This window comes from Falco punctatus (genome assembly GCF_963210335.1).
Source record: "Falco punctatus genome assembly, chromosome: 6".
Lineage (NCBI taxonomy): Eukaryota > Metazoa > Chordata > Aves > Falconiformes > Falconidae > Falco > Falco punctatus.
Window position 1 is genome coordinate 17,284,715 of NC_137585.1, and position 27,285 is coordinate 17,311,999.

At 46.2% G+C, this 27,285-nt stretch overlaps 1 protein-coding gene and 1 long non-coding RNA gene across 2 annotated transcripts; one reads left to right on the top strand and one right to left on the bottom strand.

The window, feature by feature from the left end:
- On the bottom strand, positions 1–27,285 carry SSPN (sarcospan). The gene is made up of 3 exons (XM_080392336.1): positions 26,090–27,285; positions 12,387–12,473; positions 1–6,937 (listed from the first exon to the last, which is right to left on the bottom strand). The coding sequence occupies exons 1-3, from the start codon at positions 26,417–26,419 to the stop codon at positions 6,572–6,574; spliced, it is 783 nt and encodes a 260-aa protein (XP_080248462.1). The 5' UTR covers positions 26,420–27,285; the 3' UTR covers positions 1–6,571.
- LOC308065833 lies at positions 4,853–12,007 on the top strand. Its single transcript, XR_013928937.1, has 2 exons — positions 4,853–4,929; positions 8,473–12,007. It is a non-coding gene; the product is annotated as an uncharacterized lncRNA (long non-coding RNA).

Consider the following 27,285-nt stretch of genomic DNA (forward strand, 5'->3'; position numbering starts at 1 on the left):
TGAGGCAAGTGAGAAAAGTTTTATTAGAAATAAAGTGGAGGTGCAACTCCTGTTAATTCAGGAGCACAGATTTTTGCAAGCCAAGATCCTAGCATTTCCTTTTGTATGCAAGAAAAAATGCTGAATCTGAAAACAGTAGCCTTAACAGAGTATATATGGATATATGAGTACAGCCCGCAAACTGCCCTTCCCCACCCTTCAGCCCAGTTAGGTTACAAAATTTAATTCCTGTGGCGACAGCAAAGTCCATCAGCAAAAAGCCTGGCTGGCTGGGTCCCCATCTGATGCAGTGCTCTGGTGTTTGGGAGACTTGGCCCAGCAGGGAAGAGCCCGTACAAATATACTCTTTTTCACGTTCCTGACGTAACACCAGTCTGGATCATGAAAACTGAAAGCCTTTAGAGTGCCTGATTTATGGTGGCTTTCTTCTGTCCTGTTTCACTGTTTCTCAGTGTGTTAGCAGGCTTGGGGCAGTGAATTAAGACAGGAGGCTTTCACTTTTCCATCAGCTTCCCTTGATTCCCCTCCTGTGCGTGCTGCCCACCTGCTTGGATTCACAAGGTGGAAGGGAAAGTGTAAATGTCTGTTTTCTGTTCTTCCATCATGATTTTTCCCTAAACTATCCCACCAACTCCCTGGTGACAAGTATAGTCAGTATAAATGGGGATAGCCACAGGGCTCGGTTGACTCAGGCGCGTTATGGATCTGGGCCACCAGCTGCCCCTGCCCTCCCTGTGCCAGCACTGGGAGCTGTGGAGGTGAAAGAAAATGTCCCCAAAAAGATGCATCTGTGCAGCTCTGGCTCCAGCAATGATGCTCCCAACCAGCCCAATGGAAGACAGATCAGGCAAAGGCTTCCTCTCATCATAGTTTTGATGAAAGAGAAATCCCACACTGAAGTAAGAAGAAATCTCTCTTCAGTCATCTTTGGGCCCGTAAAAGTCCCAGTTCTCTTTACACAGCCAGAGAGAGTGAAATGGGGTTAAAAACCTGCCTTGCACAAATATCTCATTTCCAGGACAATTAGGGCTCTTACTGAGGGCTGCCTTCATCAGTGTCACTCTCCATCTCTCCCATACCTCGAGGTCAAGCCCAGCGCTTATCATTCACAATACATCTGACTGAAGGAGAGGCGTGCATCCAAATCACCCTCTGCAAACTATTCTCTCGGCTCAGGTTGGGCTCCCACTTGTGTTCAGCGGCTGGCTCTTGGATGCCCATCCCAGGCAGGAATACCTGGGTACAGCCGGGTGAAGCAGGGAGTCATTTGTGAGCCGCGGCGGGTCTCCCCTCCATGCCCTCGCTGCAGTCAGCCACCAGGCCTTAATGGCTACACTTTAATGCACAGATGGCTTTGCGGAGTGGGAACGCATTATGATAACAAATGCATCCCTGAGGGAAATACATTGCCCGTATCTTCTTTAAAAAAAAAAAAAAAAGAAAAGAAAAAAGAAATCCCACCCACCTACCCCCAACAAGTCTGAAGTTTAGATGAGCCTTTCAACTGCTTGGACAAAGGCATGGAAATCAGGTACCAAAACCAAAAGAGAAATATACTCCTGTCTTTGTAGATGCAATCATCATTTATAATATTTGACTACGGAGCCAGTTTAGCAGAGGATAAATGTTACCAGCCAGTGATTACAGGAGGCAGCAGCAGAGCAGAAAGCAAAAATCCCTGGGAGGGGTACTGCAGAGACCTGAGATGAGCTAGCACCAAACTGCATCTTCTCGGAACTGTTGCTACAGGTGCTACAATCCACAGGCAGCCACCTAAAAATAAGCTCAGGAAGATGTTGTCAGCTGAAGGTACAGCGCTGCCTGACGTGACACGGCAGCGGGCTTGCATACGTCTCAGAAAAACTTGGTCCTGCTGTCCTGCCTTGGGATTTACGTTACAGGCTGACAGCAGGAGAGATCCTTGACTTCAGCTGCCCCAGCCTGGCTGGGAGCGTTGGGTCCCCGCTGCCTGCCGTGCTGCCCGGTGCCTTAAGGAGGCTTTGAGCTTCACACTCAGGACTGAGCTGCTGTTGTTCCTCTGCACCTCCCTTGAATCCCCCCTAAGCCAACACCCTTTGCTAAGACCGAAAAACATTTTCCAGACGCAAGCATGTGTACTTGTGTGGGTGGGTGGGGTGCAGGGGACTATGAAAATTTCAAGGGGAGGTATGACATCCTGGCTTTCTAAATATAGAGGACCTGAACTGCAGCTTCTCTCACACGCTAGCAGCGTGCTTTCTGTTTTGAAAGGCCCCCAAAGCAAATATTGCACTGGCTGGCAGCATGAAGAAAAAAAAAAAAGAACTAGTCCTGTGAGTCAATTACAGTTTCCAGCACTCTTGTGCAGAGCTGTTTTTTAGGCAAAGCTCCAAGCGGTGCCCACGCAGAGCTGGCCAGGCCGGCAAGGCGCAGATGGCCATCACGTGAAGGTGGTGGCAGGAGGAGTGGGCTGGTGGCAGCCCCAGCGAGGGGCCAGGACACGGCACCACTTCCCCACTGCCCACCCGCCCCTGTCCTTCCAGCAGCTGCAGGAGGGCAGAAGGGCACAAAGCGCAGCACCCCCACCAGGAACGGGTGCCACCTCCGTGCCTGATGGGGTTGAGAATGTGACATTTTGGCTCCATGTAAGGCACTGTGTCTCGGTTCCCTTTTCGTTGCTGTTATTGTCGCTCCAGTATTTGCATAGCACAACATCAGAATGCCTCAGAGCCAGAGGAAAGTGGTAGCTGCTGCTTTGCCTTTTAAAAAACAAGCAGTTACCCATGCAACACCACCACTGCCTGCGTGTGTTCGGGGTGGAGGAGCAGGTATGTCACCAGAGGGTTACGGCCTTTGGAAAAGTTTCACAGAACTAAATTTAATCGAGACTGATGATCTTTAAGCTAAGCTATAAAATCCAGCAGAGAGTTATACCCCAGTAATAGACCCTATTAGAGGGTCTAGCGCAGTCTATAGAAAGGATCTCCTCTCTATTAAATTCTCTAGGGCTTGAGTTCTCATTTACACAAAGGGCCCTTTTAGCTGTATAAAATTGCCATAAAGTGGGTGTAAAAATGATTGATGCTATCTTTACAACCCCTTTACACTGGGAAAACAGTGTAAAGTGGCCAGGGTACAAATAAGAATCACACCTGGGTTTGTGAGAGTAAATTACATCGAGTCCTTCACAAATTCTGTGTGCCCATAGCAGTTTAATTCTACCCCCTCCTGTGGAATTCACCCAGAGAATAAATTTCCAGACTTTAATAAAATGTTTTTTTCTTCAAGGCCTCTGTCCTTTCCAAGCCTTTTAGTCCCAGCCTTTCTCCTGGTGCAGTCCGTGTGGACTCTGACACCAGGAAAAGGCTGGGAGCTGCCTGAATATGCTGTGGGAGGTGAAAAACCTTTAATTAGTGCTTTCTGAAATTATTGATCTGAGCATAATACATGTTGTAAAACCATACCCAGGGGGAAACTGGTTCCAAAAGCTACCGTGTCCGTTTCCCCATCTCACCTGTTTTCATTTTATGCTCTTGAGATATATAAAGAGATAATACAGAAGTTAGTCTTTGCTAGATCAAAATACCCCATATTTATTCATTAAGCATTAAAATACCAACAGAATATATGATTAATATTGCCTTCTTCCAGAGCAAAGTGTTAAACTGCAATGGGCTGATTAGTGTAGTGAGCTTGGTGGTGGTGGCTGGAAGCGGAGGGTGTGCTGGTACGGGGGTGCACAGCCTGCCAAGCAGAACAGGCTCTCTCATCCAGATCTCCCTTCTCTTCCCCCTTGCCACGCTGAAGGCATTTGCAGCGACTCTGTGATCATCACCGCCGTCTGTCATGCTCTAGAGGAGTCCCAGCAAATTTAAGCTCAGGGTGAGTAGGCAGAGGCCATGCAACGCGAGCCCAGCCCATCTAATAGGGGTGGCCTCTGGGAGCCCAGCACCTGGGAGGTGACGGGAGACTGGGAATGAAAACATGTGGGTGAGAGGGAGGTCAAAGGATTAAGGAGACAAAAGCCTGGCTCTGGTGGAAATGCTGCTCTGTCAGGGCCAGCCAGCCGTCTCCCACACCAGCTCACTGCTGCCAGAGCTAGAGCACTGCAGACGAGTCAGCTTCTGAACAAGGACATTTAGGAAAGGGCAGGGTGGGGAGCATGTCCTGCTCTGCCAGCAGAGCCTTGCTCTTGCTTCACCAGCCATCGGGGCTCAGCGTCTGGAGAGAGCAGAAGGAAATCCCAAAGCTGAGCAGCCACTCTGGCTCCCCTCAATCCCATTCCTGTTTCTCGTCATCTTCTTTGCGGAGAGGAGAGCTGCATTTTTGGCCAGAGGGAGAGGCAGGCACAGCAAGGGTCACATAGGTGGGAGGAAGCTGTATCCTCTTCCCTAGGCTTCCCCAGAGAGCACAGCTGGCATTGTGTGAAGGATTGGGGGAAAAATCAACACCTGAGTACAAGCAACAGGTGAGAGGCACCCCCACGTATCCATCTCATACAGGAGGGTGGCCCTGGAACAGGTCCACCAGTGCTGCTTGCAGCTGCCCTGCTGGAGCTGGGGGGGCCGGGCTGGTTCCTGCCACCACACGGACAGCCCTGCCGATACCCACGGCCGGGTTTCCATGGCCAGCTCACCTGCACACTCCACTGCTGTCTCCAATTGCTCTGAGCATGCCTGGGAGCCAGGCTTAGGGCTTTGGATGGGTGGCTACACATAGGCAAGCAAACAGGCACCCTTCAAAGCCATGCTTACTAGTTACTGTTATTTTTAGGTGCATAAAAAAGGCCATTTGGAAGCTGGTCTCAAAAACCTTCTTTTTCTGAAGCTACTTACTTTGCAGCTTAGCAAGGAGCACCTTGGTGATGCTACGTCTTGAGCATGTACACCAAGCAGTGCTCTAGGTGGACCACAGGAGACTCAACTATGCTGTGATCTTCTGACCTTGGAGGTATGCTGGTCTAGCCCTGGGATGATGGGTGATCACCATATGGAAGACAGTTTTTGGGTAGGATTAGAGCTACTTAGACAACTAGCTTTTTGCCAGACTGGGTTTTTTTGACTTCCTGGTAGCTGTTTTTGCTGCAGAAACAGAAAGTTTTTGCTTCTTCGAAGCCTTATAGAAATTTTATTTGCTTCCTCCTTGCTAATGATTATGGCACGTTTTTTACTGGCATGTGACTGCTCCACCCCACCTCAGAGACACCCTTGCTCTGGCCAGGATTGGGAAATCCCTAGTCATGGCAGGGCGTGAGCACCAGCTGCCTTGCCCTTGCACAGACATGTACCATCAGGCAGTGCAAAATGCTGCATTTAGAAGTCCATGCTGTGCAAGTGGAAATGACAGTTTGAGGGACAAACCTATGTACTTGTCTTGGTATAAGGCTAATAAGATGTAAAGCACTTCCAGAGCCACACTTTCAGGGTGAAAAAGCACTGTTTGAATGACATTTGTCATTCCATACTGCTTATTAAGAAATCGTTGTTCTTTTGCCCTCATCATTATAAACGATGTCTTTGGGAGACTGGCAGTCTCTTCTTGCTTCCCTCTCTCCACCCCATTTCAGAAACATTCATTGTTGCAGGGATATATCTTTCAGGGCTGTTGGCCCAACTCCACTGCTGGTGTGTAAGGCTGATTGTCTTCGGAGAAGTTACACCAAAAATGCATTTGGCCTTTTGTGCTTGGAGTATAATTGGTGGAACTGGCTAGACGCCGGGTTTGGGAGCCTGCAATTACAGCAATGTCAACATCGCTTTCAATGTGACTGGTGATTTAGGGTCCTCCGCTTTAAGAGTGCAACTCAAGGTTTCTTAAATTGGTCTTTTCTCACAAAGTGCTGAGCACTCACACTTCAGAAATCTGTCTGGGGTCTCAAGCAGGGCCCACCAAATCACCATTAGTCAGCACACTCATATTGTTTTTTCTTAGTAATTGGATTAGGTAACCTATATCATTAGTCACTCTGAAAAGCCTTATATATATTTTATACGGCAGTCATCAATACATTCACTTTGCTGTTGGTCTCAACCTGTATCAGAAGAGGTCTTAACCTCCCTTATTACTTTTCCATATGGTAAATCCCCATCAAGTTAGCGTGGATTATACCCAGAGCATCTGAGAGACAATATATTCCCTAAGCATGATCAGCATAATTATACTTAAGCCGTTTGGACCAGATCCTTGCCTGGCAGAAATCAGTATAGCTTCTCTGAAGGCAAGAACAGATACCTACCGGTGAGGGAAATGAACCCTATTTCTTAATGGCTGTAGCCCTGCACACGAGTTCCCGATGATTTTTTAAGCTCTTATTTTGTCTATGGCTATTAAAGATCCTCTTTGGTGAGCATTTGTACAGCTGCATCTTTAGGACTTTGCAACCTCTACATAATCTCACAAGAGACCTTTTGCAAGAGTAGCCATATGAAATGCTCTTTAAATGGCTGAAAAATATATTCGTTAAAGCTGTATAAATGTTCTTCCTTGTCAAAAACCTTATAAACGCCCATCCATCCATGGTATCTATGGTGGCAGTACGCTGATATTTTCCATTCCCTGGCTACACCCCCACCCACCCCCGCCAGCCCAGACCCTATACTTTCTGTTGCTGGCAGTTGGTAGTAGTTAAAGGGTAGAACCGAACGCCCACATAGAAGACCTGGTATCTGTGTTTCCACATCACGAAGCATGCTGAAAGACACACCAGGGCTGCAATCAGATTGAGAACCATCTGCAGAAGTAAGTACAGGTTGAGCATGCCGGTGAGGCTGCCGCAGTCGGCTGCATCCTGGTAGACAAAGGTCCTGCCGAGGGGGTCTGCAGTGTCCAGTTTGCACTGGCAGGACTCAAGTATGGTATCACAGGTAAATTTGGTCATCTGCAAATAATGGTGTGCAGCAAAAGCCACGGCCAAAACACAGGCAACCAAACCCAGGGCACTCAGGAGAAAATACATTAGCTGAAAGAAAGAAAAAAAAAAAAAAAAAAGAAAGAGAATAAAGAACCCACTCTTTTTCCAGCTACACAGAGAATGAGGAACACAGAATGAATGCATGCACATGTACTTTGCAGGGAATGCATGCATTCAGTGTACCATCTGGATATTGTGAGCTTAAAAAATTGCAAGACAACTCTAACTCCCTTGCGATGCAAAGTCCAGCAGGTCATCTCAAGAACTAGTAATTCTACCTTGCATATTTTATATGAGTATTGCCTTACAATTCTGAGACTTGATGAGAGCACCAGGAAATTGGTGTCCCTGTACAGCCAGAAGTTTTATATGGAGGGAGGGAGCATCTTCTACTGTTGTACCTGCATTGGCTAGACTTACAGTCATCAGCTGAGAGAAACTATTGCAGTTGCCTTGAAGCAGAGCTCAGCAGACTGAGGCTTGGGCTGACATCTTATCCCAGGCTGTGCTGAGAAGTAGGTGTTTTTGAAACTTTGCTCGTATGTTATTCCCGGCTCTTGGTTTGCATGCCCAAACAGATCTGTTTTATACTTGCAAATCAGGCAGTGAGGTGGCTGATCTCCTGCTTGTGGCCCTGCGAATGCAGCCAGCCTGCTTCGCTTCCTAGGTCCTACTGTGGAGAGGGAATGCAAATCTCCATGAGAAAGCACATGCTGTGCTCAATCTCCTTCCAAAACTTGCCCCAGAAACATGGAGGAGAAGCCTTTCAAAGGCACAAAAGAGCAGTGAGCAGCTTTCATTTTTCAGTGTTATGACATGAGAAGGACAAGGGTCTGCTTGTCACCCCACTGCTCCTTACACCAGTAGCAGCTTTAAAATAGGGTGGCTTTTATCAAGGGTAGTTATACAGGGTCCACCCCACAAACACATGGGAACTGGCAGCAACTCAGAGCCTTTGTCACTCCAAGCTGCACCTGAGACCTTTGGGTACCACAGCATATGGACCTCCCTTGCTTTCGATAGCTGGAACTGGCAGTGGCTGTGCTGCATACAAAATATGTGTGAATGTATATTAAAATCATATTCTGTGTTTAGCCAAAATAGCATTTTTAGTTCTGTTCAGCACTGTAAAAACATTTATTTTTCTTGGCATCTTATCTGTCAGACACATGGCGTGGTTGGGAATCTGTTATTTTAAACAGCAGCTTCTCTCTTTCTCTCTCTCTCTCCCTTAACCTCAATACTGCAAGCAAACTATCAATATAAAAGCATTTTTTATGACCTTGAAACTCCAAGTATGAATGTCTTGATAAAATTCACACTCCTGGTGTATTTGTCTTATATCTACAGTGTGAATCAATCTTTCTATTCAGTTGCCAGCCTGAAAAAAGTCTTCGGGCTTATTGCGGATCTTAAAACACTATATGCATTTTCTCCCCCGTATGACCGAATTCTTACAGCAAGATCTTAGTTTCCAAGACTTGGCTACTATTAAATTTAATGACTTCCCTTGCAGCCTTAAACCAAGGGCAGCTTCAAAATGAGGGTGGCTCTTATTAAATGCAATTACTTTACCCCCACAGCTTTCAAGGTAAAGGTCCAAGGGAAAGGTGAAGTTGGAAAACGGGGACACCTCCTCATATAAAGTGCACAGAAAACGGAGTGCTACTGACTGATGGGTCTCCTCCAAACAAAAATGTGGTAATTCATGTCGATGGCATTACTTGAAAAGATGGTGCAAATGTATTTGATGGGAAAAACGGAAAATGGGCAAACGTTGATGACTGTTCCTCTTTGAGGGATGAAAGTTGTTCTGCAATGTAGAAGTCCCAGTGAACTGGCTGCAGGTCCCTGGATTCAGACCAGCAGAAGACAGAATCAGGCCTCCCTAATAAATGAGATATTAAGCCAAGACTGCACGATGTGCCTGGTTCTCCCTTGGTATGTATTTTATTTAGCTGCCAACTTCTATCCAAAGTCAGGACAAAATAGCATTAAATCCACAACCTAAGTTACACTCCAGGTACAGTAAACAAGAATTTGCCTGTTATGTACCTAAAGGGAAGGAAATCTCAGAGTCCAAATACACGGGCAGCTCTTACAGCAAGCCTCAGAGGTGAACAGAGATGTGTGGGGACATAGGGCAATTTCCAAATAGCTTATTATTCTCACAAGATGTTTGCAGAGGAATCTCTCTGCAAGCCACTGAAAATGAACAATTTTCCAAATATCAAAGGTGAGGCAAATGCAAATACTGCTTGTGAGGGAGCACAAGACAGCAAGTGTTGAGATCCCATCTGCAGATTAATCACATGCCAGACCTGGAGGCAACTTCAACATCACAAATACAACTGCGTAGTGAGCTCTGCCCGGGAACCAGAACTTGCCACTGGAAAGCTGTTTTTTAACAGCCTCAGAGAGCTACGCACTGCAATAGCTGCTTAAGTAGAAGGAGAAAAGGGAAGCGAGGAGAGACAGCATATGATGAGGTCAGAGCCTGGCAGCTCATCCTCCTTCAGATTCCTCATATGGGGAAGAAACATTTTAGCAGTGTTTACTGGCACTAGTTTTGCTCCATGCCAAGAAGAAAACAAATAACCTAAGATGGATTGAATTCCTCGTGGAAAAGGCTTCCAACAGTTATCAGAGGTGAAACCAGAAAGGTTTGCAGACGTGGATCCAGGGGACCCCTTTTGGAGGCGGTGGTGGCTCGGGTGCAGGCCTGTGCAGGGAACAGGAACTGTGGTGTGTACCACGGTGTGGGCTGCTGGTGCTGGCTGGGCAGGAGTGGAGGGTGTCATGCTACCGTGGGAGATGCTGTGATGAGCACCACAGTGATCTGTCAATTAATAGCCCTGGAAGTCCACAGGAGACCTCAAGATTTTCCTGTGTGGTCATTTTTTTTTTGCCAAGGGAAGAGGATCTGCCCTTTTAAACACACGTGTAACAGTGGGCATGCTGCTCTGCCATGCTGCAGGGTATGCCTCCTGCAGGTGCAGAGCTGGGGCAGGGGCAGAAATTTAGCCTGGGACCCACTGTTGTCCCCCTGAGGGGCAAAGCCATCCTCACTTTGGGTGGTGGTCTCCCTTTCTCATGGATGCACAGGGTGATGCAGATGCCTGCAATAGTCTCAGGAAAGGACTTCTACCGAAAGCAGTTCTAACATCTCCTTTTTTAACAGGATCCAGGACTCACGCAAGTATGAAATGAAAGAAGCAGCTGTCGAGAGGGAGGAAGGCAAAGAGGACTGCAAAGGTCTCCTCCCATTTCCCACCACGAGGGAGTCATTCACAGTGGTCATAGGATCTAGGATCACCTCAGGGGTTCCCCAAACCCCCCGAGGCCTCTGTGTGTGTGGTCCTCCTCTCCAAGTGACTCTTGGGTTACACAAGGGATCTTGGATGGCTTACTGTGCTCTGGGAAAGCCCAGCCAGGATTTTCATGTAGGATGGTGCTCAGCAGCCACGTGCAACCTCGGTGGGCAATAGCCACCAGTGCGAGGACAGGGCCTGGACTGGGGAGCAAGTGTCCAGGAGGACAGTCAGGGCTGTCCCAACAGATAGGGCTAAACCTGGTGCTGGATGAAGCATCAGGCGGAGCAGAGAATGACCCAAGTTGCTTGGGTTTGTCTCGTGACTGTAATTTTGCATCCTCAGCCTTGTCACCAAACAGCTAATGTTCATTGTTTGGTTCAGACATTTGAAGATCTGAGAAGTGATACTTGGAGATTTAGATGAGACCTGTTAGATCAAAGCTCTGGAGGAGACTCTTAGCTCCTACTTTGTTTAAAATAGGTATGTGCCCTGAAGCCAGAAGCTGTTTGTCTGGAGGAGCAGTGACGGGGGAGGGGGGGAGTGACAGGGGGGTGGGGGGCACTGTGGGATAACAGCTCACAGTGGGGATGTGGGAATGTGGGACAGAAGTGAGCAGCTTGTGAATGATGGAGGATGGAATTTTGTGGTATGGTGCAACAGAAAACGGTGGGAAGGTGGATTTGGGGGAGGTGGGTGCTTTGTGAAGGCAACAGTACATGGGCTATTGACTGAACCAGAAGTCTTTCAATGGAGACTTTAGTTCTAACTCTGCCAGGTAATGAGGAATGACCCATTTTACATGGCCTGCGGAGCACTTTAAAAATGTTTATTTTCTTGCAGGAGTAATGGCTCATGCTCCTCACTGCCAGGGTGGGTGGTGTTGCTAAGGGTGGCAGAAACATCTGGGCTGTCCAGCCTGACATGCCATTCCCACCACGAGGGATGACTCCCTTCCTGCTTGGATGCCAAGTTCAATTTAATGCTGCAGGGCAAGCAATAAAAAGCTTGGCGTGGCAGATCCCGCCCAGCCCAGCAGCTCCCTGGGCAGCTGTAACGCTTACTTGTGGGTATAAAGGTGATGGGGCAAGAATGTGAAGCCAATCAAAGGGCAGGAACAATTGTTCTTCTGCCTTTCTTTATGTAAATACAGGAGAAGCTTGAGAGAGGCACTAAAGACACACCGGGGTCTAATATCTGAGGGAGGATGAATGCTAGGTTTCAAAAAGCTGTTCCTTGCATTTGATTTCCTTCTGCCTTTCTCAGTTAATAATCACTGTTATTTCGTGTTGCTTGCGTCGGTATTTTCCTTGGTTATTATGTGTCTGTAAAATATTAAGAGCCCTGAAAATTACAATAATAAGGAAAACCAGCCCAGAAAAATGGTGTTAAATATGCCCCATCTGGAACAAGTGTTCTCAGCCTTTCTTTTCTCGTCACTCACCAGTGTCAATGGAGCACAGTTTTGGGGACTGAGGCGGGGCATCATGCATGGTTTCTGCACTACTCTTGCAATGTTTGGAAAGGGATTTGTTTCGTGGAAGAATGCTTGTTCCCATGGTTTGCTAACACTTTCCCATGTCCACTATTGCCTGGCCCTGACACAAGGCACCGTGCGCTGAGACACGGCTGCCAGCGCTCAGGTACAGCCTCTCTCTCCCCAGCCATGGAGGCGGGCAGGTAGAGATTTCCAGCCACAGTTTTTAATTTACCTGTGGCCGTGCTGTTTCTTATTTCATGGCGAGGAGCAAAACTGCTGGGAAGATGCTGAGATGCTTCTTAGATCACATTAAAAATTAAAACTTGATTTAAGTGGACCCATTTTATGTCACCCTACTTCTTACCCAGCCCTCTCTGAATACCTCTACTTAATCAGTAACCCTCTATCTTTCACTGAACATGTCCCAAATTATTCCAGCTTTGTCAGTCTGAATGTCTTTGATAGTCTTAAAACATGGCAAATAAAGTTGTATCATGTTCTGATTTGAAATATTTGTTATCTGAATTTCCCCTTTACAGGCTACAGTTTCTTCCTTAGCTGCCTGGAAAATATCAGAAAACCATTCTTGCATTTCAGGTGCATTTTCACTTCTTTTCATGTGGTCTTAAAAATATCCCCAGTATCAACTTTTCTTATTATATTTAATGACATGAGAAGAAAAAGAAATTTAAAAAAGTCGAAGTACCTTTACTGTGAACTGCACACACGTCTTCTCGTCAGGTTGGTACGAAATACAAAGCATAACAAATCCCACTAAGGACACAACACAGACCTGCAAGGGAAGAGAAGTAAATTGTGTCAAAGTTAAAAAAAAAAAAAAAATAACAAACAAACAAAACCCACAAAAATATTTTTTTTTCAAGCCAAAACACCTTTCTGCGTTAGCAGGATCATAACTCAAGGAGCAGCGTGTAAGTGAGGTTGTCTGGGTAGGGGCTACAGCCATGCATGTAAGACCCTTGTATGTGTGAATGCACTTCTGAGGAGGGAAGAGCTTTAACCTTCACTTTACAGATACCGAGGCACAAAAAACTTATTCAGAGACTCACAAAAAACTTACCTACAAAGACACATCCCAGTGATAGCCTCTAGGAAGTGTTTCAAGTTTTTGTCCATGTAACTAACGATCAAAAAGGAGCAGAAGGCTTATGAAGTTGGGCTTGCAAGCCCAAGGAGCACCATCCTATGTACCACTGGGTGCTGACAGGGGTTTTATGTCACCAGTGCAGGTTGTAAACCATTAACCATAGCTGCCGCTGGATACGAAGCAGCACAGGCTTTCAACCTCTCCTAGAATGGACACCTTACCAAAGATGACATCTCCCCTCCAATCTGAGACTGTGTTTTAGCCCTGTGGCAGTAATTGCTGAAGGTTAACAGTAATGGAGAATTATTTATGCACTTTATTATTCATTTAGCTGTCTGTTATTAATTCTGAAGATTGAGAATTACTTGCAGGAGCAGATATTCACTGGTAGGCATTTTCCAACCATGTAAAGAGGGAAGATCCTGCTCTGAGGAGCGAGCCCAGTAAACACACATTCCTTTTTTAAGCAGTGTTCTCTGGGTCCCCCCATGGTGTTATGCACACCGGTCAAGTGCCTTCCTCTCCCAGGTTTTTGGAGGACCAATGAGCGGACCTAACAGGAGGACACAGGAGCAGCAGCTCTGCACCTGGACTGCTGCTTTTTGGCAGCTTTCCCCCTGCCTGGACAAGAGAAGCCATGTCCCCAGGTGCCCAGTGAGGGCTCCCTGTGCCACCATGGGGCCGCTGGGTCTGGGTCAGGGCACCCAGGGAGTCTGGACTGCACCTATAGAAGAAGAGGGCATTGCCAGCGGCTGAAGCTACGCTTGGAAGAATCCGTGCATGATTTGGGTTGCCCTGAAAAAACAGGTGAGTGGATGGGATGCATGTGTTTGTAAATGGCACTTCATAACACACCTTTAAAAAAGGTCCAGGTGTGGTAAGCCTTAATGTAGACCTTAGCTGAGATCAGCCAGTGTGCTTTCAAAGGTCTTGTCTTCTTCACACAGGACCAGCAGCAAGTCTTGGCCTCCTTGCTAGGAGCATCTTGATTATAAACAATAGCTGTTAAATTCTCAGTAACTACTGCTAGAATCAGTGGTTTTTTCCCCCCTTCTCGTTTTACTTGGGAGGGTTGAAGACTTCTCATTAATTTGAGGCTTGCTGCTTTGGGAAAGCAGCAGGATTTGCCCTCTGGGGCCGGACCCAGGTGCCAGTTGCCTTTGATTAGGGCTGGGACTGTGCTGCAGAGATGCCTGCAGGAGTGCAGGGCTCCTTCACCGTCCCGTCCTCGCCTGCTTGCTGCATGCTCTGGCTGTGCTCAGTGCTGTTCACATCCAGATTTCCAGCTCTCTAGGGGAGTGCTTGGCCTGCAGTGAAAATTGCCTAGCTGCCCTTTTAGACAGCACTGGTTCAACACTCTTCTTCTGTGATCTGATGCATAAAATACCAAACTTTTCTTTGTATCTGCAGTATTGGTGTAAGGCACTAGACAGCCACCCTGTAAAGGAAGAATGCTGCTCCACACACGGATAGTCATGCCCATCAACAACCTGTGTGATTAATAACACTTTTTCCCATGAAGTTTTATTTCATGTCATTTCAGTAGGACATGAATAGGAAGTATTGCCTGAGAACATTTCTAAAGAAAGCGTCAGTATTATTTACTCCTTTCCATGTCATGTGTATTTATATTCTGGTCCTATGACTTACACATGGCCTCCAATTTATTTGTTTTCTTCTTTTTATTGTTGACAGCCATAGCTGACAGGGTTGTCGGGGGAAAAAACAACCTTTCTTGTCAAAGGTCCTTCAGTGCTGGGGGTTTTTTTGCCCTATAGTGCTTCTGTGTGACTCAACCATGTTTTATTTCTCAGGATTAATCGCCTGTGTCCTTGGTCCCTTGCACTGTATATTAATCTTTTAATTCAATTAACATGCCCATAAAACCTAAATCTTAAGGAGATCATATCTCTAGTAATATCCAAATGATAAATACCCCCAGTAGCAGCAGTGGCTGAAGGAAAGAACCTGCAGCGAGAACAAAAAAGAAAAAAAAACAACCCCCCAAAAAAAGTCTTAAATACACTTATTTAACATTACATCCCCAAATTCATGTAAAATCAAAGGGCTGCTCATGTCAAAGCTAGACCTAAGTATTCTCAGGATCTGGTGCTGATGGATCTTGTTATGAGCAATAAATCAAATTTGCTTTGCTTCAGCTACACTAGCAGGCATTTACACTTGCGTGAACTGAGGGCTACGTTTGCCTCCAGGTTACTCCCATGAGATATCATGGGACTGTGCCTGGTCTCCCATTCCCATTCCCGTTTCCCCACAGACAGCTGACAGAGCTGCATTCATTTCCTAGGGCAGAGTCAGATACCAACGGTGGAATTTACTCTTTACCATCAAGTGCCTCGTACAACTTCTGCAAAAACCCTGCTGGCTTTCAATGTGGCAGGATCAGACCTCCCTCTTCAGAAAGCTTCCCATACAAAAGACTGTCGTTTAAAAGGATTTCCATTCCTGCACGCACTTTCTAAAGTTCCTCTGGGATTTAAATAATATACTCAGGGATACTTGAAGAGGCACATTTGTAGAGAGGTATTTATAAAAGATTACACTGGGTCAGGATTCCGGCAAGTCTTGGCAAGGATATTTGAGAAGGCTTAAGTATTTCTTTTGTAACAACACACCAACATTTTTTTTAAACTAGAGATGTGTATTTTTGTAAGTGATGGTAAAAATAATACTGCTGAGAATTATGACCCATATATTTTTTACATTTCGGTTCTTTAAAGGTAAATTCACTCATTGGAGCAAACCAAAGTGTAGAAAACAGCTTTATGCTCCTATTTTATACATTATTAATAGATCCATTTTGAATTATACCTGTGAAGTGTAATAGAATAACTATAAAAATCCTCTGGTAAATATTTGTTAGGACCCGCTAAGTGACTAAGACAGCTGCAGGCACGTTACAGATGCTGTTGATGCTGATTGCTAAGTAGCATTAGGTAATCCTGCGTCCTAGTTCTTCAGTAGCCACTGCAATATCCCAGCGTGAAGCATACGTTTCCAATGCCTTATTGACTAAGTACACAACATAAAATGCAATTGAACTTGCTTTAGCACTTGCTTGCCACCAATCGGTATGCATTTGTTATACAAATAAAATAGATTCCCTAAGAGCTGCAGAATAGCGGTTAATTAGATCAGCTCTTGCAACTGTTATCTGGAAATCTAGAAGTATGCATTTCTATGCTGAGGAAATTTCAACCCAAGTTTATTTCAAGATCCTATTTCAAAGTTTTACAGATGGACTAACACACCCTTTGCTGAATAGCTAGTGACGTGAAAGGTTAACCAAGGAAAGAATTTAAATTTAGAAAAGTGCTGTCTAGAAAAAGACTAGAATGTGATACAGAAGTATTTAGGAAGGGTACAGATTTAATTTTAGTTACAGCATACCCTGTGGAATCCCCCAGTTCACAACCCAGGGAAAACAGCTGTTTACTAGAGCTGGCTGAAAAACTTTCAAGTTTATCCTGTGGAAAAGTTTTGATATTATTTCTTTTTTGTGGGAAGCTGTAGGCCTTCCTTCTATCGGGCAGGAACCTCTCAGAGCTGAAAAGTAACTTAAGAATTATTGGGGTTTTAAACCACAATCAAAACAAAAGTAGGCATTTTCGGGGTTGCCCCCACCCTAAAGAGAGCTAGAGCCTGTTGTCATGAGATCTGAATTCAGTTCCTACAGATTTCGTCAGGAAGGGAACCTGATCCCAACTGCATTTGGGAGTGGGTCGCAGCTGATTTTCCTGGGAGGATCCCTGCACCCACAGAGATCCAGCATGCAGTCCTTGGCCCTTCAGAATTTTGGCAAACCACCACTCTCTGTACGCACACACAGGTTAGCACAACTGGGTGTTTCTCACAGGCTGGAGCCTCACACACTGCTGCAAAACAGATGCTTCAACGGTAAGACTGACACCATACCGCAATGCACATTCAGCACTTGCAAGGATCATGCCTTTACATATTTCCATCATCTCAAAACCAGAAACTGAGCAGTAAAGAAGATTGATCTCCAGCTTTATGTACCCAAAATCTCTCACTATCAGCTTTACTTTAGCCAGTGTTGTTGTGCTGAAGAGCTCCAGCTGTCACCGAGGCATGGTGGGCTGACACCCTGCCCAGCACAGCGCCGGCATCCTCCTGCACCAGCCAACTCTGTCCTTTCCACTAAACTTACTACACTTCTTAAAAGTGTCACAGGTGAGAAAAACAGGCTGATCATCTCTGACAGGAACAGAGGTGGCAATGCAGAAGGGCATTTGGACAAAGCCCACAGACATCGCCACCCAGCAAAGACCGCGAGGGTCAGGGCAAAGGAGCTGCTTTCCCCATCCTTACCTCCCTGCAGTGCAACCATGTCTGGTCCTGCACGAGCTAAGCACAAGGCATATAAGTGGCACAAGGACACCATATGGCAGTGATGAAGATGGTTATGTAATGTACATAATTGGGGGAAATACGATCACATAGGGCATAAATTTTTGCTGTGGTTTGCATTCATTATCTTTGCACACTGACATATTAATGTGGTTTGATTTCTTTCAACAGAATTCAAAACCACAGATTGCTCTAATATGTCTGCATCTCTCCCTTGTATACTTTTGAAACTGTTTTTTCTTTTGTTATTGCTACGGTTTTAGCCCCAGCGTTGCTACAGAATAGGTGATTTTCTCCAGGAAAGTGCTTCGTACCCAGAACACCTTGGAAACCCTGGCACGTGAGGCTGGTAAAACAGGAGAGCTGGAAACATTCACCAAGAAATGAAGGAAGGAGTCAAAAATCTGGTTCAAAGTAGCATCTTGGATCTTCTCCTCAGAACAAAGCAAATGCTGCAAACATTTGCAAAGATACACTATAGATCCTCTGCTCTTTATGTGCAGGCTTGTTAGCAAGAACTTCCTGCAACAACCTTTAGGGGCAGAAAGCAAACTTGTTGGAAGACGGTACCTCTCAAATACTCTCAGTGCAATGCCACACAGCATTGCTAAAACCCACAGTTGAACTCTTCCTTCTTGGTAAGAATGTAAACTTTCAGACTTCTGGGGGAAAACTACTATTAACAGAATTAGGAAGAGATTTCCATTATGGAAAAGTTATTTTATAGTTGCACACTTCAAGACACTATGGATGTTTCTGTTCGTAGGGACGAGAGTAAAGAAATTCTCTCTTCTAGTTAATTCTGAGGTCTCTGCCTTGCCCTGGGAGGCAATACTTGGCTTGACAGCTCACCCACCTTGTCAGAAAGGTTTAGCTGCCTTCCATGCCTTCAGAGAAGCCATGTTATCCACCAAATTTAACACTCCCACTGGACGCAGACTTTAATGCAAGAAAGAGCATGTTCCTGTTGGCTTTGCCATTAGGAACTAGGATCACCTCTGATCCTCTGATGCCAGACATCTGTACAGGATGTTGCAGCCAGCAACGCTGATGTTCATTCGCTTTATGAGGTTTGAGAAAACTACAATGAAAATGGGTGCTACAGGCAACTTTCACTTCTAGCTTTCATCACCCTCAGGTCAGCCTGGCTCTCACTACCACATGTGAAAGAAGCCAATCTGTCACACAGAGGTATTATGTCATAATGGTTTTTTCTCCTTATAGATTTTTTGTTAGATTTAGGGACAGTCTAGTTGCATATAAATTACTTCCAGAAATAATAGCTGTAATAATAATGGTAAACATGTATATTGTGGTTGCAGGCAAAGGACAACATCGTCTAGGAAATCATTCTCTTAACAGCCATAAACCCCATAATATCTGACCATCCCTGTCCCACCTACAAAATAAGTGATGTCTTTACTATGGGTCCCTTCAAGCCGTGCAATAACACACTGTGACAGATGCTCAACTTTCTTCTAAATTCTGTGAAGTCATCAACCCCCTGCAAGAACATTCATAATCCAATTAAATCATATTTTTCTGTAACGATCTTTGCTGTTTAGGTCAGTTGCTCAGCAGTGAAATTGGTCACTTGTGCTATGGTAAGATTAAATTCCCACAGCAACAAAGCACTGCAAAGACTGCCATCACTTACAAAGCCAGGAGCTGCAGCTGCAGCCCATTACTGCTGTTAAGTCAGAAATACGGTGCTGGGTGATCAAACAGCTGAGGGTACCAAAAAACAAAAAAAAAATCTAAAAGTTCCCAGAGCCAGCAGTGATTTGCAACATGAGAAGTGCAGGATGGTACTGAGAGTACTGTATGAACATGACTCATGGTTTGAAATGTGTCTGTGACTGTGAAGCTATGGAAATCCATCATCTCTATAGTCATAAGGGTACCTAGGCTGAGGAAACCTGTTTGAACAATCTCCCTCTCCAAATCTTATCTAGGCTTTCTGCACAAACGTAATCCAGCCAGGAACTCTGATGTCCTCCCTCTTTGCCCTTGAGGCTGTAGCTAGACCAGCGAGTTAAACCACAGAGGTGTCCAGGCTGAGATCAGCACTTGACCACGCATCACACAGACCTCTGGTGTGCAGACACCTTCTCAAACTGTTCTTTCAGAACATTTCAACATTTTTTCCCATCAAAGTTTTCCACTTTATCCCTGTTTAAAATAAAAGTATGGATTTCAGTTAATGAGGCATCAGTGCACAGTTACCCTTAGGAAATGGTAAGTTTTAATGGCAGAGGGCTCTGAAGAATACAGCTCTGGTTCTACATAGGTATATGCCTATAAACAAGCACTGGAAACCTTGCCATAGCATATTTAATGCAGTGTGCCTCGTTGCATACCGTCCACAGTTTCACATACTTCAATTAAATACCTAAACTTGGGAGCTCTTCTTGAAGGCAGTCCTCCCTCAAGCCTTTTGATGTTTGCCCATGGCTAATTGAAGCTAGCTTGTATAAAAAATGGATGCCTGCATGGCTATAATTTCCATTAACTGCTTTGATGGCACCAGTTTTTGAGTGTCACCTTTTATTAAAAATTGAAATCGGTTTCCCTAATAACAAGTAAAAGTTAAAAACCCAGCAAGGCTGTATAGGAGGTAAAGCCTGACTGAAAGCCACCTCCACAATTGCTGCAGGAAAAGGTGTCAAAAGCAACAACAAAAAAAAAAGACCAGCAAGGGGCCAGGGCTAACAAGAAAGTGTCTCCTTTCAGGCTTTAAAAGAGAACATATTTCAGAGTTTTTTAAATAGTCAATCATTCCCCATATCAATATGGAAGGGGTTCGGTTGCCTCTCGCTCTAGCTGGGGAAGCTTCCCAATTATTGACCCTCTCTAGGAAGATAAAAAGGTTGCCTCATGCGTAAAGTGGTTGTCTGATGTTTGGCAGGGCCACCAACGTGCAGCCAGAGTGTTTGGCCTCATGGAAAAAATGGTATATCCAGCAGGTGGGAGGATCTGGAAAGCGAAATGCAAGGAGGCTGACGGGGGTTTACCCATACAGGTCTGCTTCATTTTATCATGTGATAGACCCTCTGCAAAAGGCTTTTAGGTGCAAACATCCACAGAGCCTCATCTGTGGGGAAACTGTCAGACACAACGTGGCCCTTGAACAGCTTTGTTACACTGAGCCAGGGAAACCACCTACATTATAGGAACAGCTGAGGTACAGCAAATCCCTTCTGGTCCAGACAGCACAGGTCTAACCAACCCCAGCTAATCATCAGGACACATTTAGCCTCAGTTTCTAATTTGTATCATTTTATAGCATGGTACCATCCTTTTTTCCCCAGATGTCTGTATATGATGCTTCATCCTTTCAGCATCCATCTCACAATGTTCTCAAAGCTTCCCTTAAGAGTTTGTCCTGGTTTCAGTTAAACCATGACACAGTTATACACATCGCTATTGTTGTACCCGTTTTCAGGATGAAAAACACATCCCCTGGCCTCTCCCTGTTGCCACCTTCTACCATTTCAAAAGTTCAGCTTAAGTTCAGGGGTCTTGCCGCTTCCCTGGGTACTGGGGATGCTGGAGTGACTTCGCCAAGAGCTGCACAAGCCAAACGGGGTGCTGGGTGCAGGGCGCTTGTCACACTGCCTTCCTGCCCTTCCAGCCCCAAAGCGACGCAAACCCTGACAACCTAAAGAGGCAGATGCTGGGTCAGCACTGCCTGTGACAGGCACCACTATTGATTTTGGCACTCAGGTTAACCAGCCCACAAGCACATGCTGAGTCAGTGGCAGGACCTGCCATCTGAGTCAGGCTTTCATGCAGAAGTACATCAATTAAACAAACACCTCAATTATCAGCATCTGATAGGGATACGCAGCGTTGGGAGACAGTCCTGGCTGTTTGCTACCCGCGTTGTACTAAGCATAGAAAGGTCTTTGAAGCATGAAAGCTGGCCACACTGCTGCACCAGCCCAGGCTGTCTTGCACCATTCCCTGATGCTGCCATGCAACACGCTCTCTCTCGCCCATTGTCTCCTGCAAACTGTCCCTCACAGCTGGCTTTTCCAGCCATTGTGGGATTTGTCTCATCTGTCCTTGCCTGTGAGACACTCCAATAAAATAATTAATTTCCTTTGGTGAAGTTTTTGGTTTATTTTTTTTAAGATTTCTTTAAAAAAAGGTATGAAAAATTAAATAGACATAAACTTTTCTGACTTCAGGTAAATGAAGAATAATTAAACTGCTTTTTCAGTTAAAAGTCTGCCTGCTTTTTTGCACCACAAAACCCCACATCAGCCTCACTCCACCACGGCAGAGAAACCAATGCTTGAACACAGATGCTAAAAAGCAACGAACCATAGCTACCCCTTGGGTAAAGCTCAGGGACCCTCTGATCTGGGAAAACCCCCGGGGAGATGTGGCTCTGAAGGGCCTGAGCAAGGAGAAGTGTCAGCGCTCCTGATCTGGGAGCCTGGCCCACGGCAGATCTTTTGAGACACTTTTTGCAATAAGATAAAGGACAGCTGGAGCCATGATTGCTGCCTCGAGCTGCTTGAGAAACAGATTTTTTTAAAATCCCAATTTTATGTACATCCATACATATATATGGATTTTAAATAACTTTCTGACAGAAATAATAAACACCCTGGATAATAATTTCTGATGAGCATTTCTGTAACTTTCTTAACTGCCTGAGTCTGCAAAAAGGGAGCTTGCCTGTGAAAACTCTGATACTCTCTACTTTTGATCACAGTGGAAATAATCTAAGAGCGGATTTTTCAAGGAGAAATAACATCGTTTCTTCTTCTGGGTGTCAAAAGGCCATGAGCTAATGAAAAAGAATGAAAAGGATACCATTAATATCTACTGTTTCTGCAACACTTTTCATCCAATGATCTCAAAGCAAGGGGTGACGGATAGCCATTATTAACCCCACTTTACAGGGGAAATAACAAAGTCTTAGCAAGGTTAAGTAACTCGCCCAAAGGCTACACAGCAGGTCAGAGGCAAAGCACAGAAAAAAAAGAAAGCCCTGCACTCCTGGGTGGACTTGTGAAGTTTGTCCAGGCTCAGGAAGGTGCCAGGATGGTCCAGCCAGCAGTTTCAGGTGCTTGGGACAGGTCTCACAGAGGAGACAGGCAGCTGCTTCAGACCTGGACAACTTTTCTGTAAAGGGCTACATTTATATGTATTATTTTAGAATAATAAATAGTAGGTGAAACAAATGCCATCCTCACTGTGTTTAATTGCATTTATTTGCCTGTCCCTAGCAACGTGGCAGAGGCATTTTACAGGGACTAGTTTGCTGAACCTGAAGCAGAAGTGGTAAATCATGCAGATTCTGTGGTTTCTGTCCATAAACCTTTCCTTTGGTTTCTGACTAATGCCCACAGATTTCAGAAGAAATGCGTTTCAGACTAGCAGGTTTTAAGTGGTTTTCATGGGGTGAAACACTTCTGATACAATGCAAGCTGTATCATTTCCTTCTGCAGGAGCTGCAGGAGGGAAGGGACGGTGCCAGGCAGCCCTTGCAGGGAACCCATTCAGTGCTGGGCACCTCCTCCACTCCTCGTCAGCAGATCACTGGCCACGTTTATTCCACAAGATGGTGAACCTAGTCCCTGGCCTGTTCTATCCTCACAAACCTAGGTGGTCAAGTTTTGAACCAGTTTAATTCGGCCTGCCTTGCATGGTTTTCCTCGGTAGCATTTTATTCTAGCTTCTTCTCTAAATAAGTTCCTTTTCATTCATGGTAATGTGCTAAAGCACTTGATTTTCGGCAAGGAATAGTGTCACCATTTTGCCACTAATAAAGAAGAAAAAAAAATAATCTTTCAATCAATCAGGGCCTATTTAACACATTAGCAATTTTCCTTCATTTTCCTGTCATCCTGCATTAACAGCCGTGGGGTCAAATCCAGCCCTGGTGTAATTCCAAAGGAGTAACACTAGGAATGAGCTTCACCCATTATCTCTAATGTTGCTAAAAAGGTCTCGATAATAGATTTTTTAAGTTCTGGATTCTGAATACTAATCAAGTCCTTTAAAGAGAGCACTTGAGTGGGATGCTACTAAAACAAATATGTTTTGGTATTTTACACCACATCTTTCTGTTCTGTTGCTCATTTTTTGTGCAAATTAATAAGTTTTGGGAAGTCGTTTCCTGCCGTGAGGTTTGCTCTCAAGCAGCACGTGGGTCATCTATCCCCTGCCTACACGCCCTACATGCAACCTCCCATAGCAGCCCCAGAGCCAGCCATAGGACATCCAGTCCACACACAAGAAGATGTCCTAGCCAAGAGTCCTCCTTCATGGACCAGTTTCACCTCAGCTCTCCAGAGGCCAGTCCTCAGCACGCTCCCTGCCACAGCTCACCAGCAGCACCCTGTGACCCGCACACCCAGAAACTCCAGCTCCGCAGCTACCAGCCATCTCTGTCCAATGTCTCACTGGGCACCAAGTACCTCCACGGAGGCATCACAGCACAGGAACAGAGTAAATGCAGCATTGTCTGTACCGCCTGCATTTTGCCCCATGGTGCATCAGCCATGGCCAATGCTCCACATGCACTCTCTTGCTGGGAGGCTCCGGGGCTGCACCACCACCTCAGCCTCTCCTTTCTAGCACCGGTTTCCCTTTTACCACCTTCTCTGCTGACACCAGATCTCTCTTTCCCTTCTGCTTTGGGTTGAGGGTGCAGGAGAGGAGTGTGGTACCCCAGGAGCCTGCCTGGCCACTTGCCCCCAGTGCATGGTCCGGCCATCACTCTGAGGGCAAAACAGGGGATCACCAAAAGCCATTTTGAGCCAGGGAGGAATCAAACTGCATTTGAATGTGCTGGTGGCTCAACATCCCACCAGAGTTCCCAAGGTGAGAGTCACTGTCTGACTCAGACTGTAGGTACGGTAACCCCTCCCCAGGGGTCCCTACCTGCAGCCCGCAGGGTGCCCCGGCCATGCCGATAGCTGGGGCACCCTGTAACATGAAGCAAAATGAAGCCCTGACCCCCCCAGCCAGCACAGTCCCCGGAGCTGTGCTCCCCCCGGGTTTATCCTGGCTGGATGGTGAGTGCGGAAGGTGACCACCATGGCTGAGAGCTGAGTTTTGCTTTGAGTTGAGGATTAGCTCAGGAACTCACATGGTGAGTTTTGCCTGATTTTCAGGGGGGAACTCTGCAAGCAACTGAACTTTGCCTCATGTGGGCATCTAAATGTCACTACTGCTGGCAGCTGCTGCTGAAAACAAGAGCCATTGGAGCTCTGTTTTCAGAAAGTAGTGACTCTGGTGGAGTTCCAGGCCTCCCTGAAGGAGATCAGGCATATGTGGTTGTCTTGGATGCTGTTTGGACACTGATGACATTCACATGGGCCAGGGGCTGCTGCCATGTTTTTTCTCATATCCCTGTCTGTGTGCTAGTTTAGTCCAGCTCACTCCTTCCCCAGCTTTTTCCAGCAAAAAAGCTGTTTCAAACCTAGGATACTACTAGTGCTATCTGGAAAAGACATACTCTGACATCCCCAAAATAAACAAAAGGAGCGAAAATGTCACATGCCACTATTTTATCATCTGTACTCCCCCCTGGCTAGCTTGTAACAGTCAAAAACCCAGGAGGAAGTTCTCCTCCTAGGCAAGGGCAGGCTCTTGCCCTGCAAAACATCACTGAACTGTTAGATACCTCTTCGGTTAGAAGAGAAACAAGAAAGGTGAGATGACTCTTCCTTTGGGAGCTCAGGCTCTTCTCCTTCCACTCTTTGGAGGGTCGCCCAGCAGGATTAATACAGCAAACCCCAAACAGTTCAGGTGTTCAGATAACCCTCCGATAGCAAGGAATTACATTTATGGGAAATGCTCCCATAGCTATTTAGCACATCAAGAAATCTTTTCTATAAGAACCTAAACACAAATTTATTTTCTGGGAGTTCTTACTGTCTAACAACACCCAAAACAGTGTTAACACATCAGTATATATTTTCCTGAAGCCTGCTGCCTAGGGACAAAACCTACAGAGCAAATTACATCCATGTCACATCCCAGGCTCATAACCACCAACCCTGTCTCTCCACAGGCAAACTGCATGTCCCCGAGCACACGGGATGAGCAGAGTCACACCGTGCATGACACCAAGACTCGGCACCTCCTCCCCACCTCTGCAGGGGCAGCCAGTGCTGAGGACCAGCCTGGGCTTCCCCACCACCAATGCCTCCTATTTCTGCCCAGCAGGACCCTGCCCTTTACTCTGTCCCCGACAGCCCATGTGGCAAGGCTGGCGTGTCGTTCAAAACTGCGCATGACTTGGCGGTGCTGCCGGCGGGCCCTGGGACAGCAGAGTCCCTTTCCCTGCCCTGTTACTCACCCACCAGTGCCGTCCCCCTCCCCACAGCCCCACGTGGTCTCTCCCTCTGCTGGGGGAGAAGTTGGGGAGCAGCGGTCAGGAAGGGGGTTAAATTGCAGCAGTTCTTCAACACAGCACAGCAAGGAAACTCGAAAGACAGCCATTGCTCTGCTTTCGCTATCACCGACACGCTCAGCTAAAAGTTGCGAGTTACAGAGTTATGCTTTCAGTTCTAAAACCTAATTGTTATGGTTTGATGGGGAAAGAGGGAAGGCAGCGTAAGTAACCAACATATTTTCTTTCAGCATCACCAGGCAGGAGTTCACTGCAAAGCACAAGCTAATATATACATCTAGTGAACAGCAACCCTGTATTTTATTTAAGGTCTGTTGGGTATTGCAGGGAAGAATACGAAAGGTTGTGTTATTCTGCAGGAGCAGTTTCCTCAGGAAAGTATACCCAGACATTTAATCCCAGGAATATTTATAGTTAGCATAACTCAAATGGTGTTGTGCATGCAGTTGGTTAGTCTAAAGTGGAGCATCATGCAGCTTGCATTAATGTTGGCAAAGGCACTTTATGGAGAAACAGACTTTATGCTTACAATTATCCCAGCCCAATATGGAGTGTCTCTGACTAGCAGAGAAGAACTGATGCCTGCCATAAGGAAGCCCAGCACTGTTACAGAGATGCCTAATGCCAGCTGCAACAAAGCAAACAGCAGCGGGAAACGGCAGCCACAACAAGTGTGGGATTCCTCCTCCTGGCCAGCTTTGGGATCCCCCTTGGTCTTCTTCTGCTTCTTCTTCTTCATCGCGGACTCCTGCGTCTTGCTCAAGTCGGTGCTTTTCTCCCCTTCGGGTGCCTTCCCTATCTGGCTCTGGTTTTTCAGGGACGTGCTGTGCTGGGCTTTCTTCTCCTCCTCCTTTCCCATGCTGATGAACTTTAGGTTTTCACGTGCGTGTCTGTGTGCGCACGCTGATGGGGGTGTGAGTTTTTTTGCCCCCCAAAGCTTCGCTTTGTGCTGGCTGAGTTGTTCCTGGTATTTGAATCAAGGAGGCTGAACAAATATGGAAAACATTTGGAGCAGATTGTCAGAGCTTCAAAATGCCACATATAGCCCAGAGAAGAGGGGGATTCAAGGGGGGTAGTGAACTGCCAACGGGCAGGCGCCAGCTCTGCACGGGGGCTGGCTGTGCACACACGGCTGAGCATGCGTGCTGCCACAGCTACATAGGTGTGAGGACACACGTGTGTGCATGTTTGTGGAGGAGCTGGACAGGCAAATAGCATGCAGAAAGTCTCCCTTGCCAGCTGATGAACAGGACGGAAATCTGTCTCGCCAGGGAGCCGGGAGCAATCAAGTGCCTCTGTCTGTGCGCACACCGAAGCAGGCAGGTAGGAGCTCATCACGCCACGGCTCCCCTCGGGATTACTGGCACGCAGAGCGTAACTCGGTGAACCCACGCAGCACCAGGCACACAATGCACACATTTCATACACCAGCTGAATCAGATTAAATAGGTGCATTTCAGTGGGAGGGAGTTGACTACATGTGTGGAAAGTATGAAATCAACACAAATAAAAATTAAATTAATATTCTGGAGAGCCAAAAGGAATCCTGTCTCTTCCCAAAAGTTGCAAAAGCACAGCTAGGCGTGTTTTATGATAAGGCAGACAGGGACCAGCAATGAGGACTGGTGCTTCTGTGCAGGTACTGGTAGCGCATGGAGCTGAACATCTGCTGAGAAGGTTTCCAGGGCTTCAAGTTATCCATACCAGGAAGGTTGTTTACATTAC

Bases quoted from the DNA above. Each gene is read 5' to 3' on its own strand.
- SSPN (XM_080392336.1), bottom strand. From the start codon at position 26,419: ATGGGAAAGGAGGAGGAGAAGAAAGCCCAGCACAGCACGTCCCTGAAA. The intron at 12,474-26,089 runs GTAAGCATAAAG...CTTCCCTTGCAG, and splicing joins CATATTGGGCTGGGATAATT to GTCTGTGTTGTGTCCTTAGT. The intron at 6,938-12,386 runs GTACTTCGACTT...TCTTTCTTTCAG, and splicing joins GTGTGCAGTTCACAGTAAAG to CTAATGTATTTTCTCCTGAG.